This window comes from Engystomops pustulosus, chromosome 3 (assembly GCF_040894005.1).
Source record: "Engystomops pustulosus chromosome 3, aEngPut4.maternal, whole genome shotgun sequence".
Taxonomy (NCBI): domain Eukaryota; kingdom Metazoa; phylum Chordata; class Amphibia; order Anura; family Leptodactylidae; genus Engystomops; species Engystomops pustulosus.
The window spans coordinates 6,416,442-6,428,829 of record NC_092413.1 but is presented as its reverse complement, the minus strand read 5'-3'; the positions used below and the strand labels follow the sequence as shown (position 1 = coordinate 6,428,829).

At 49.9% G+C, this 12,388-nt stretch overlaps 2 protein-coding genes across 3 annotated transcripts in view; both read right to left on the bottom strand.

The window, feature by feature from the left end:
• The window catches only part of LOC140120872 (uncharacterized), an 11,793-nt gene extending 4,180 nt beyond the window's left edge, over positions 1-7,613 (bottom strand). Inside the window, exons 1-3 of one of the 2 annotated variants that reach the window (XM_072139892.1) lie at positions 7,294-7,611; positions 6,940-7,039; positions 5,563-6,626 (exon numbers count right to left, since the gene is read on the bottom strand). In XM_072139892.1, the coding sequence (XP_071995993.1) occupies positions 5,563-6,626; positions 6,940-7,039; positions 7,294-7,395 (1,266 nt within the window). In that variant the 5' untranslated portion in view covers positions 7,396-7,611. Of the gene's footprint in view, positions 1-5,562; positions 6,627-6,939; positions 7,040-7,293 lie in introns of both variants that reach the window. The other variant, XM_072139891.1, reaches the window with a different exon arrangement.
• Positions 1-12,388, bottom strand: part of LOC140120790 (uncharacterized) — a 159,378-nt gene that overhangs the window by 79,598 nt on the left and 67,392 nt on the right.

Below are 12,388 nucleotides of genomic sequence, written 5' to 3'. Positions count from 1 at the left end.
GAGGCTTCTCTCAGGCTCATGGTGTATAATAAGTGTCTGGGAATATGCGGTGGATGTGAGGTGAGACATGGAGGTGGCGTGGGGTGAGGTACAGAGCGGCGCTGCCTCTCTCCGCTATATCATCTCCTCTATAGATAATAACCGCACAGTGTAACTTACCCCCAGCTGCAGAGCCGCTTATATACAGGACCTGCAGTGATGTCACCTCATCATGTGATCATGTGTGGGAGGAGCCCAGGGATCACATGGTGTTGGGTGTGGGCGGAGCTCAGTGTGTTCCCGGCTCTGCTATTCCAGGATCAAAGGGGGAGGCTGTAGTGTAGAGAACAGGTCAATCCCTGGCCGGAGGGAGATCCTTGATGTTAGCGGCAGGCCAGGGCTACACACTGGAGACAATATAGCAATGTGGTAAAAACTCTTTATTATGACTTGGTCTGAGCATAGTTACACGCTCTGAGGTACCAACTAATTACAGGGTGAGTTACCACAGGAATGATACAATGGGGCACATTAATAACGATCATGCCCTGTGCCGTGATTCACTAAGATCCTGCGCCTGATATCCTGCATGTGTCGCTTCCCCACTCAGGTCGCCGGAGTTCACCATCTTTTCAGTGATGCATCTAAGTGCTTGGGCTTGTGACACAATTTGAAAGTTACATCCAGCGCTTGGTCCAAATCAGTCGGATCGTCCGACGGCACGCCCCCCTGTAGTACAGCTCGTACACGTCTGTGTGCATGATGTAAATGGTGATGTGTGCTGTAGTACATCTCGTACACGTCTGTGTGCATGATGTAAATGGTGATGTGTGCTGTAGTACAGCTCGTACACGTCTGTGTGCATGATGTAAATGGTGATGTGTGCTGTAGTACAGCTCGTACACGTCTGTGTGCATGATGTAAATGGTGATGTGTGCTGTAGTACAGCTCGTACACGTCTGTGTGCATGATGTAAATGGTGATGTGTGCTGTAGTACAGCTCGTACACGTCTGTGTGCATGATGTAAATGGTGATGTGTGCTGTAGTGAAGCTCGTACACGTCTGTGTGCATGATGTAAATGGTGATGTGTGCTGTAGTACAGTTCGTACACGTCTGTGTGCATGATGTAAATGGTGATGTGTGCTGTAGTACAGCTCGTACACGTCTGTGTGCATGATGTAAATGGTGATGTGTGATGTAGTACAGCTCGTACACGTCTGTGTGCATGCCGTAAATGGTGATGTGTGCTGTAGTACAGCTCGTACACGTCTGTGTGCATGATGTAAATGGTGATGTGTGCTGTAGTGAAGCTCGTACACGTCTGTGTGCATGATGTAAATGGTGATGTGTGCTGTAGTGAAGCTCGTACACGTCTGTGTGCATGATGTAAATGGTGATGTGTGCTGTAGTACAGCTCGTACACGTCTGTGTGCATGATGTAAATGGTGATGTGTGCTGTAGTACAGCTCGTACACGTCTGTGTGCATGATGTAAATGGTGTGTGCTGTAGTGAAGCTCGTACACGTCTGTGTGCATGATGTAAATGGTGATGTGTGCTGTAGTACAGCTCGTACACGTCTGTGTGCATGCCGTAAATGGTGATGTGTGCTGTAGTGAAGCTCGTACACGTCTGTGTGCATGATGTAAATGGTGATGTGTGCTGTAGTACAGCTCGTACACATCTGTGTGCATGATGTAAATGGTGATGTGTGCTGTAGTTAAGCTCGTACACGTCTGTGTGCATGATGTAAATGGTGATGTGTGCTGTAGTGAAGCTCGTACACGTCTGTGTGCATGATGTAAATGGTGATGTGTGCTGTAGTACAGCTCGTACACGTCTGTGTGCATGATGTAAATGGTGATGTGTGCTGTAGTGAAGCTCGTACACGTCTGTGTGCATGATGTAAATGGTGATGTGTGCTGTAGTGAAGCTCGTACACGTCTGTGTGCATGATGCAAATGGTGATGTGTGCTGTAGTGAAGCTCGTACACGTCTGTGTGCATGATGTAAATGGTGATGTGTGCTGTAGTGAAGCTCGTACACGTCTGTGTGCATGATGTAAATGGTGATGTGTGCTGTAGTACAGCTCGTACACGTCTGTGTGCATGATGTAAATGGTGATGTGTGCTGTAGTGAAGCTCGTACACGTCTGTGTGCATGATGTAAATGGTGATGTGTGATGTAGTACAGCTCATACATGTCTGTGTGCATGATGTAAATGGTGATGTGTGCTGTAGTACAGCTCATACACGTCTGTGTGCATGATGTAAATGGTGATGTGCGCTGTAGTACAGCTCGTACACGTCTGTGTGCATGATGTAAATGGTGATGTGTGCTGTAGTACAGCTCGTACACGTCTGTGTGCATGATGTAAATGGTGATGTGTGCTGTAGTACAGCTCGTACACGTCTGTGTGCATGATGTAAATGGTGATGTGTGCTGTAGTACAGCTTGTACACGTCTCTGTGCATGATGTAAATGGTGATGTGTGCTGCAGTACAGCCTGTACACGTCTGTGTGCATGATGTAAATGGTGATGTGTGCTGCAGTACAGCTCGTACACGGCTGTGTGCATGATGTAAATGGTGATGTGTGCTGTAGTGAAGCTCGTACACGTCTGTGTGCATGATGTAAATGGTGATGTGTGCTGTAGTGAAGCTCGTACACGTCTGTGTGCATGATGTAAATGGTGATGTGTGCTGTAGTACAGCTCATACACGTCTGTGTGCATGATGTAAATGGTGATGTGCGCTGTAGTACAGCTCGTACACGTCTGTGTGCATGATGTAAATGGTGATGTGTGCTGTAGTACAGCTCGTACACGTCTGTGTGCATGATGTAAATGGTGATGTGTGCTGTAGTACAGCTCGTACACGTCTGTGTGCATGATGTAAATGGTGATGTGTGCTGTAGTACAGCTTGTACACGTCTCTGTGCATGATGTAAATGGTGATGTGTGCTGCAGTACAGCCTGTACACGTCTGTGTGCATGATGTAAATGGTGATGTGTGCTGCAGTACAGCTCGTACACGGCTGTGTGCATGATGTAAATGGTGATGTGTGCTGTAGTGAAGCTCGTACACGTCTGTGTGCATGATGTAAATGGTGATGTGTGCTGTAGTGAAGCTCGTACACGTCTGTGTGCATGATGTAAATGGTGATGTGTGCTGTAGTACAGCTCGTACACGTCTGTGTGCATGATGTAAATGGTGATGTGTGCTGTAGTACAGCTCGTACACGTCTGTGTGCATGATGTAAATGGTGATGTGTGCTGTAGTACAGCTCGTACATGTCTGTGTGCATGTTGTAAATGGTGATGTGTGCTGTAGTACAGCTCGTACACGTCTGTGTGCATGATGTAAATGGTGATGTGTGCTGCAGTACAGCTCGTACACGTCTGTGTGCATGATGTAAATGGTGATGTGTGCTGTAGTACAGCTCGTACACGTCTGTGTGCATGATGTAAATGGTGATGTGTGCTGTAGTACAGCTCGTACACGTCTGTGTGCATGATGTAAATGGTGATGTGTGCTGCAGTACAGCTCGTACACGTCTGTGTGCATGATGTAAATGGTGATGTGCGCTGTAGTACAGCTCGTACACGTCTGTGTGCATGATGTAAATGGTGATGTGCGCTGTAGTACAGCTCGTACACGTCTGTGTGCATGATGTAAATGGTGATGTGTGCTGTAGTACAGCTCGTACACGTCTGTGTGCATGATGTAAATGGTGATGTGTGCTGTAGTACAGCTCGTACACGTCTGTGTGCATGATGTAAATGGTGATGTGTGCTGTAGTACAGCTCGTACACGTCTGTGTGCATGATGTAAATGGTGATGTGTGCTGTAGTACAGCTCGTACACGTCTGTGTGCATGATGTAAATGGTGATGTGTGCTGTAGTACAGCACGTACACGTCTGTGTGCATGATGTAAATGGTGATGTGTGCATGCCACCTGACGCTTTTACTACTTTTCTGTGCATGGAAAAGGACCCGACGTCTTAGTCCATTTTTTAACCAAAAGATCACCCCCCCCCCCTCCCTCCCTAGCCCTGACTTGCCCAAAATCTCATAACACTGTGACTGAACTCTGAGTGAACTAGGATCACAATCTGATTAAACACGTACGATATATAATAAATGGACCCGAAAAAGCAGAAGTAATTTCCAGCATGAATTTAGAGATATCTGTGGACAATATTTGAGAGATAAAGGTCTTTTGTGTCCATAGAAAAAACTCTTCGATATTTGAGTTCAGATCATGAAAAATAGAAGCAAATAAAGAAACGTTGGGGGAGATTTATCAGAAGTGTCTGAGGTTAAACCGTTGTAGTTGTCCATGGAAACCAATCAGAGCTCAGCTTTCTTTTCCCCACAGCTGTTTATGAAATGAAAGCTGAGCTCTGATTGGTTTCCATGGGCAACTAGAACAGTTTTCCCTCAGACACTTCTGATATGTAAACACACCGGGGGAGATTTGTTTGTTACGTGTGCGTCTGGGTAAGGGTCATGTGATTGGTGAAATCCTCTCTCCAGACCGGAGCTTTAGATAAGGAGCTACAAGGAACGGGCTCCGTGACCATCCCAAAGAGGGAACCTGCTCGAGTCTGGGGTTTGTCCAAAATATCTTTTCCAATATGAGAAAATACAGAAATGAAAAGAAATAGTTTATTGCACATATACATAAATGGGAGATCCTGAACATCACCAGCGTCACAAAATATTTTCACGTTTTCATTTAGATTTTTAACTGAAAAACAACTTCAGCGTAAAACACTTCCCACATTCACAACATGAAAAGGGGGCCTGACCCCGCGGGACCTGTGTGACGTCTCTCTGACCCCGAGGGACCTGTGTGACGTCTCTGACCCCGAGGGGCCGCTGTGACGTCTCTGACCCCGCGGGACCTGTGTGACGTCTCTGACCCCGAGGGGCCGCTGTGACGTCTCTGACCCAGAGGGGCCGCTGTGACATCTCTCTGACCCAGAGGGGCCGCTGTGACATCTCTCTGACCCAGAGGGGCCGCTGTGACATCTCTCTGACCCAGAGGGGCCGCTGTGACATCTCTCTGACCCAGAGGGACCGCTGTGACATCTCTCTGACCCAGAGGAACCGCTGTGACATCTCTCTGACCCAGAGGGGCCGCTGTGACATCTCTGACCCCGAGGGGCCGCTGTGACGTCTCTGACCCCGAGGGACCGCTGTGACGTCTCTCTGACCCAGAGGGACCGCTGAGACGTCTCTCTGACCCAGAGGGACCGCTGTGACGTCTCTCTGACCCAGAGGGACCGCTGTGACGTCTCTGACCCAGAGGGACCGCTTTGACGTCTCTGACCCAGAGGGACCGCTGTGACGCCTCAATGTAATTGAATTTTATTGGGTATTATTTCCCACATTCTGAATAATAATTAAGGACTTCTCGTCTGTGTGAGTTCTCTCCTGCGCAGCACAATGTGATTTTACAGCAAAAGATTCTTCACATTGAAGACACGAAACCAGCTCGTTACAATCAGGACATGAAAATGGCCTCGTAGGAGATAACTGGTGTCTGATACACAATGATTTCTGGTTAAGACACATCCCACACTCCGTACATGAAAATGGCTTCTCCCCTGTGTGAATTCTTAGATGTCTTGCGAGATGTGATTGCACTCTAAAACTTCTCCCACATTCTTGACATGAAAATGGCTTTTCTCCTGTGTGAATTCTCTGATGGGTAAAAAGATCCGACTTCCTTTTGAAACGTTTCCCACATTCTCGACATGAAAATGGAGTCTCCCCTGTGTGAGTTCTCTGATGTGTAATCACTTCGGTTTTAGTTCTGAAACATTTCGCACATTCTGAACATTGAAACGGCTTCTCTCCTGTGTGAGTTCTCTGATGTCTAATAAGCTCCCACTTCTGGATGAAAACTTTCTCACATTCTGAACATGAATGTGGCATCTCCCCTGTGTGAAGTTTCTGATGTGTAACAAGATGCGTTTTCCTTTTAAAACCTTTCCCACATTCTGAACATTGAAACGGCTTTTCTCCTGTGTGAGTTCTCTGATGTTTAATAAGCTTTGACTTGTGGACGAAAACCTTCCCACATTCTGAACATGAATGTGGCAGCTCTCCAGTGTGAATTTTCTGATGTATAACAAGATCTGGTTTGCTTTTATAACTTTTCCCACATTCTGAACAGGAGAACGGCTTCTCCCCTGTGTGAGTTCTCTGATGTATAACAAGATCTGCTTTCCTTCTAAAGTCTTTCCCACATTCTAAACATTGAAAGGGCTTCTCTCCTGTGTGAGTTCTCTGATGTCTTATAAGCGCCGACATGTGGAGGAAACCTTTCTCACAATCAGAACACGAGTGTGGCTTCTTCCCGGTGTGAATTTTTTTATGTGCATTTAGTGATGATTTTGAAGTATAGAATTTGTTACATTCTGAACATGGAAATGTCTTTGGCAGATGGTGATCTCTATGAAGTTTACCCGTAGTATGAGTTTTATCTTGATGTATATTGTGTGATAGATCTGAAGACTGGACTTCAGTGAGATGATCAGATGACGGATCTGTGCTGTGATTGGCTGGTGGCACATCGGGGGGAATGTTGGGCTCTTCAGATCTCCATCGTTCCTCCAGGCTCCCGACGTCATTACCTGCCATATATAACACTGATTAGAATAATGTAGAGTAATGGGGCTACCACTTATAGTAGTGATTATAAATATACTGCCCCCTGTAGAGCCCCTTTGCTGCAGTACATCTCAGACATATTGATTGACTGTGCTGATTATTGATTATTCCCTTTCACGTTCCATCAATGAAATCTGATCACAGAAAATTGTGGTGGACACAACTCTATGACCATGGGACTACGAAGACGGATAATTGGAAAGCACAAGGACTGAAATCTGACCGAAATCACATCAAGGTCAAAACACATCTAGACTTCTAGTGGTGGTCACTCACCTGGGGGGTTATCTGTAGGGACGTCCTCCTTACACTCCTCATCACCGCTCACATCTGTCTCTTCTTCTTTTACTGTTACAGCATAAAAAATATTCAGATTCTAAGTAAAAAAGAAAAAGCGGGAAACAAATATAAAAGTCATATAGAGACAATTAATCAGCACGTGGAGCGTTTTACATGACAAATCGAAGATTCCAGAACCTTCTATATCAGGTCCACAAACCAACAGAGAAGTGATAGAATTTGGTTTACAAAGAGACCTGAAGGACTGAACTCAAGGACTAACACATCCCATCCACAGATTATAGGGATCATCTCCACAACCGTCTACAGGTCCTGCAGGATTATATCTACCTGATCCTCCATGGGATCTTCTTCTGGACAATCCTGTGGAAGAAGAGGACGGGGACATCTCTCCGCTGATATCTCCTCATTGTATAGATCTGTAGGAAACATCCAGAGACTGAATTCATTCTGTACTGACAGATAATGATCAGACGTGTGGATATAATCTATTACCTGGTGATGTGAGGGGCTGGTGGTCCTCCATCATGACCTCCTTGTACAGGTCCTTGTGTCCTTCTACATACTCCCACTCCTCCATGGAGAAATAGACAGCCACATCCTGACATCTTATAGGAACCTGACACACACAATGACACAGTCATCACCCGGACCCCTCCCTTGTGTTATTATATCATGTCCCAGCATTCCCGGCAGCGCTCACCTCTCCGCTCAGCAGCTCAGTGATCCTGGAGGTAAGTTCTAGGATCTTCTGCTTATTGATGTTCTCATGTTGAGGTCTACAAGTCGTCTTCATTACTGTGTAATCCTGATTATGGAGACACAGATGGGACACGGGGATAAGAATGAGGTCATGTGACATCAGAGCTGTGCATTATGGGACATTTCTAGAAGACTGGGAGATATTGTGGTCACTAAGTGCAGATAAGAAGGACGTGACCTCTCACCTCTCCTGTGACCTGGTAGAGGATCTCTAGGGTGAGGTCACAGATCATCTCCGCCATCTTCTCCCTGTTCCTCTCCATCCTGGACGAGTCACTCAGGAAAATCCATCTGGTAGGAACCGAAACTGAAAGAAGATGTAAAACCCCTCAAACCCCCAGAAATGTGAGAGAAATGAGGAGAAGCTGAGGGAATATTCTGTGGAGACGAGGGATTTGTGTAACGTGTGAGGGGATGAGGAGCAGCAGAGGCTTCTCTCAGGCTCATGGTGTATAATAAGTGTCTGGTAATATGCGGTCACTACTTTGCTTGTTCCAGCTGTAGCTTCCATCTTCCCTTGAACATGAAGCGGTCAGACTCTTCCTAAAGAAACCAACCCTGGACACATCTTCTCTGCTGAACGATCGTCCTATCTCACGACTTTCACTTGCATGAAAACTCCTGAAACATCATGTACATCATGACCTACAGGCTGCCAAGGCAAAACACCGTGACTCCGCTCTCCTCCGTCCTGATCTGTCCTCTGCCGTTTACACGGTCATCCTCTCCGGCTGCAGACACTATGTTCTCTTGGCATCACTGACCGGGCCCTTTCCTGGATCTCCTGTGCCAAGTGGTCTACTGGGCGCAGAGGAGGAGATGTACCTGGTGCAGGGGGTGTGCCATGTGGGGGGGGGGGGGGGGTACCAGGTACGGGGGGGGGGGGGGGTGTACCAGGTGCGGGGGGTGTACAGTGTGCGGGGGGTTACTAGGTGCGGGATGTGGCAGATTACTGAGTACAGGCGCCCCCTGGGCTGCTCGGGGAGTGCGCACCACACAGCGCAGCGCACACTTCTCAGCTTCATGTGCAGAATGTTGTGTCCTCTGCAGATGTGGAGCTGCTCAGGTTCCCGTCTGCAGTGTCTGGGGGTAACAGCTCCCTCTACTGGAGGTTTTTGTATTTCCTAGCCTTTAGTTTCCAATGCATTATGGGAAATGTCCTGAGGCATTGTGGGTAGCTTGTTCCTGCCATCTTTCCTCGCAGTGTGAGGAGCCGCTGCCATGACTTGTCTTGTTCCTCAGGTTCCTGTCCCAGCAGTGGGTGCGGACATTACCCATGTATAGGCGGACATCCTCTTCATGCCTCAGTTTGTGTGAGGCTCCGCCCCGCACTGTGTGAGGCTCCGCCCCGCGCTGTGTGAGTGACAGGTTTGTATCCCAGGTAACACATCATGTGATTTATTCTGAGCTCCGTTATTCATCCTGTAGTTTCACCTTCTCACGTCCATCATCAATGAAGAGAAGATTTTCCACATGAGCGGGAGGATTATCTACACGTCAGGTTACACGACGTACGAGCGTCTGAGAGGAAGGAGGCACAATGTGGAGGGGAAAGAGACATTTTGTATAATCCTAGTGTTTGGATATTAATTATGTGGTGTGCTATGCTGTGTGTGGTGTGCTACGGGCTACGCTGTGTGTGGTGCGCTACGCTGTGTGTGGTGCGCTACGCTGTGTGTGGTGCGCTACGCTGTGTGTGGTGCGCTACGCTGTGTGTGGTGCGCTACGCTGTGTGTGGTGCGCTACGCTGTGTGTGGTGCGCTACGCGCTATGCCGTGTGTGGTGCGCTACGCGCTATGCCGTGTGTGGTGCGCTACGCGCTATGCCGTGTGTGGTGCGCTACGCGCTATGCCGTGTGTGGTGCGCTACGCGCTATGCCGTGTGTGGTGCGCTACGCGCTATGCCGTGTGTGGTGCGCTACGCGCTATGCCGTGTGTGGTGCGCTACGCGCTATGCCGTGTGTGGTGCGCTACGCGCTATGCCGTGTGTGGTGCGCTACGCGCTATGCCGTGTGTGGTGCGCTACGCGCTATGCCGTGTGTGGTGCGCTACGCGCTATGCCGTGTGTGGTGTGCTACGTCCTATGCCGTGTGTGGTGTGCTACGTCCTATGCCGTGTGTGGTGTGCCACGCGCTATGCCGTGTGTGCTGTGCTATGCTGTGTGTGCTGTGCCATGCGCTATGCTGTGTGTGCTGTGCCATGCGCTATGCTGTGTGTGCTGTGCCATGCGCTATGCTGTGTGTGCTGTGCCATGCGCTATGCTGTGTGTGCTGTGCCATGCGCTATGCTGTGTGTGCTGTGCCATGCGCTATGCTGTGTGTGCTGTGCCATGCGCTATGCTGTGTGTGCTGTGCCATGCGCTATGCTGTGTGTGCTGTGCTATGCTGTGTGTGGTGTGCCATGCGCTATGCTGTGTGTGCTGTGCCATGCGCTATGCTGTGTGTGCTGTGCCATGCGCTATGCTGTGTGTGCTGTGCTATGCTGTGTGTGGTGTGCCATGCGCTATGCTGTGTGTGCTGTGCTATGCTGTGTGTGGTGTGCCATGCGCTATGCTGTGTGTGCTGTGCCATGCGCTATGCTGTGTGTGCTGTGCCATGCGCTATGCTGTGTGTGCTGTGCTATGCTGTGTGTGCTGTGCCATGCGCTATGCTGTGTGTGGTGTGCCATGCGCTATGCTGTGTGTGGTGTGCCATGCGCTATGCTGTGTGTGGTGTGCCATGCTGTGTGTGGTGTGCCATGCGCTATGCTGTGTGTGGTGTGCTATGCTGTGTGTGGTGTGCTATGCTGTGTGTGCTGTGCTATGCTGTGTGTGCTGTGCCATGCGCTATGCTGTGTGTGCTGTGCTATGCTGTGTGTGGTGTGCCATGCGCTATGCTGTGTGTGCTGTGCCATGCGCTATGCTGTGTGTGCTGTGCTATGCTGTGTGTGGTGTGCCATGCGCTATGCTGTGTGTGCTGTGCCATGCGCTATGCTGTGTGTGCTGTGCTATGCTGTGCCATGCGCTATGCTGTGTGTGCTGTGCCATGCGCTATGCTGTGTGTGCTGTGCCATGCGCTATGCTGTGTGTGCTGTGCCATGCGCTATGCTGTGTGTGCTGTGCCATGCGCTATGCTGTGTGTGCTGTGCCATGCGCTATGCTGTGTGTGCTGTGCCATGCGCTATGCTGTGTGTGCTGTGCCATGCGCTATGCTGTGTGTGCTGTGCCATGCGCTATGCTGTGTGTGCTGTGCCATGCGCTATGCTGTGTGTGCTGTGCCATGCGCTATGCTGTGTGTGCTGTGCCATGCGCTATGCTGTGTGTGCTGTGCCATGCGCTATGCTGTGTGTGCTGTGCCATGCGCTATGCTGTGTGTGCTGTGCCATGCGCTATGCTGTGTGTGCTGTGCTATGCTGTGTGTGCCATGCGCTATGCTGTGTGTGCTGTGCCATGCGCTATGCTGTGTGTGGTGTGCCATGCGCTATGCTGTGTGTGGTGTGCCATGCTGTGTGTGCTGTGCTATGCTGTGCCATGCGCTATGCTGTGTGTGCTGTGCCATGCGCTATGCTGTGTGTGCTGTGCCATGCGCTATGCTGTGTGTGCTGTGCCATGCGCTATGCTGTGTGTGCTGTGCCATGCGCTATGCTGTGTGTGCTGTGCCATGCGCTATGCTGTGTGTGCTGTGCCATGCGCTATGCTGTGTGTGCTGTGCCATGCGCTATGCTGTGTGTGCTGTGCCATGCGCTATGCTGTGTGTGCTGTGCCATGCGCTATGCTGTGTGTGCTGTGCCATGCGCTATGCTGTGTGTGCTGTGCTATGCTGTGTGTGGTGTGCCATGCGCTATGCTGTGTGTGCTGTGCCATGCGCTATGCTGTGTGTGCTGTGCTATGCTGTGTGTGCTGTGCCATGCTGTGTGTGCTGTGCTATGCTGTGTGTGCCATGCGCTATGCTGTGTGTGCTGTGCCATGCGCTATGCTGTGTGTGGTGTGCCATGCGCTATGCTGTGTGTGGTGTGCCATGCGCTATGCTGTGTGTGGTGTGCCATGCTGTGTGTGGTGTGCCATGCGCTATGCTGTGTGTGGTGTGCTATGCTGTGTGTGGTGTGCTATGCTGTGTGTGGTGTGCTATGCTGTGTGTGGTGTGCCATGCGCTATGCTGTGCTATGCTGTGTGTGGTGTGCCATGCGCTATGCTGTGTGTGCTGTGCCATGCGCTATGCTGTGTGTGCTGTGCTATGCTGTGTGTGGTGTGCCATGCGCTATGCTGTGTGTGCTGTGCCATGCGCTATGCTGTGTGTGCTGTGCTATGCTGTGCCATGCGCTATGCTGTGTGTGCTGTGCCATGCGCTATGCTGTGTGTGCTGTGCCATGCGCTATGCTGTGTGTGCTGTGCCATGCGCTATGCTGTGTGTGCTGTGCCATGCGCTATGCTGTGTGTGCTGTGCCATGCGCTATGCTGTGTGTGCTGTGCCATGCGCTATGCTGTGTGTGCTGTGCCATGCGCTATGCTGTGTGTGCTGTGCCATGCGCTATGCTGTGTGTGCTGTGCCATGCGCTATGCTGTGTGTGCTGTGCCATGCGCTATGCTGTGTGTGCTGTGCCATGCGCTATGCTGTGTGTGCTGTGCCATGCGCTATGCTGTGTGTGCTGTGCCATGCGCTATGCTGTGTGTGCTGTGCCATGCGCTA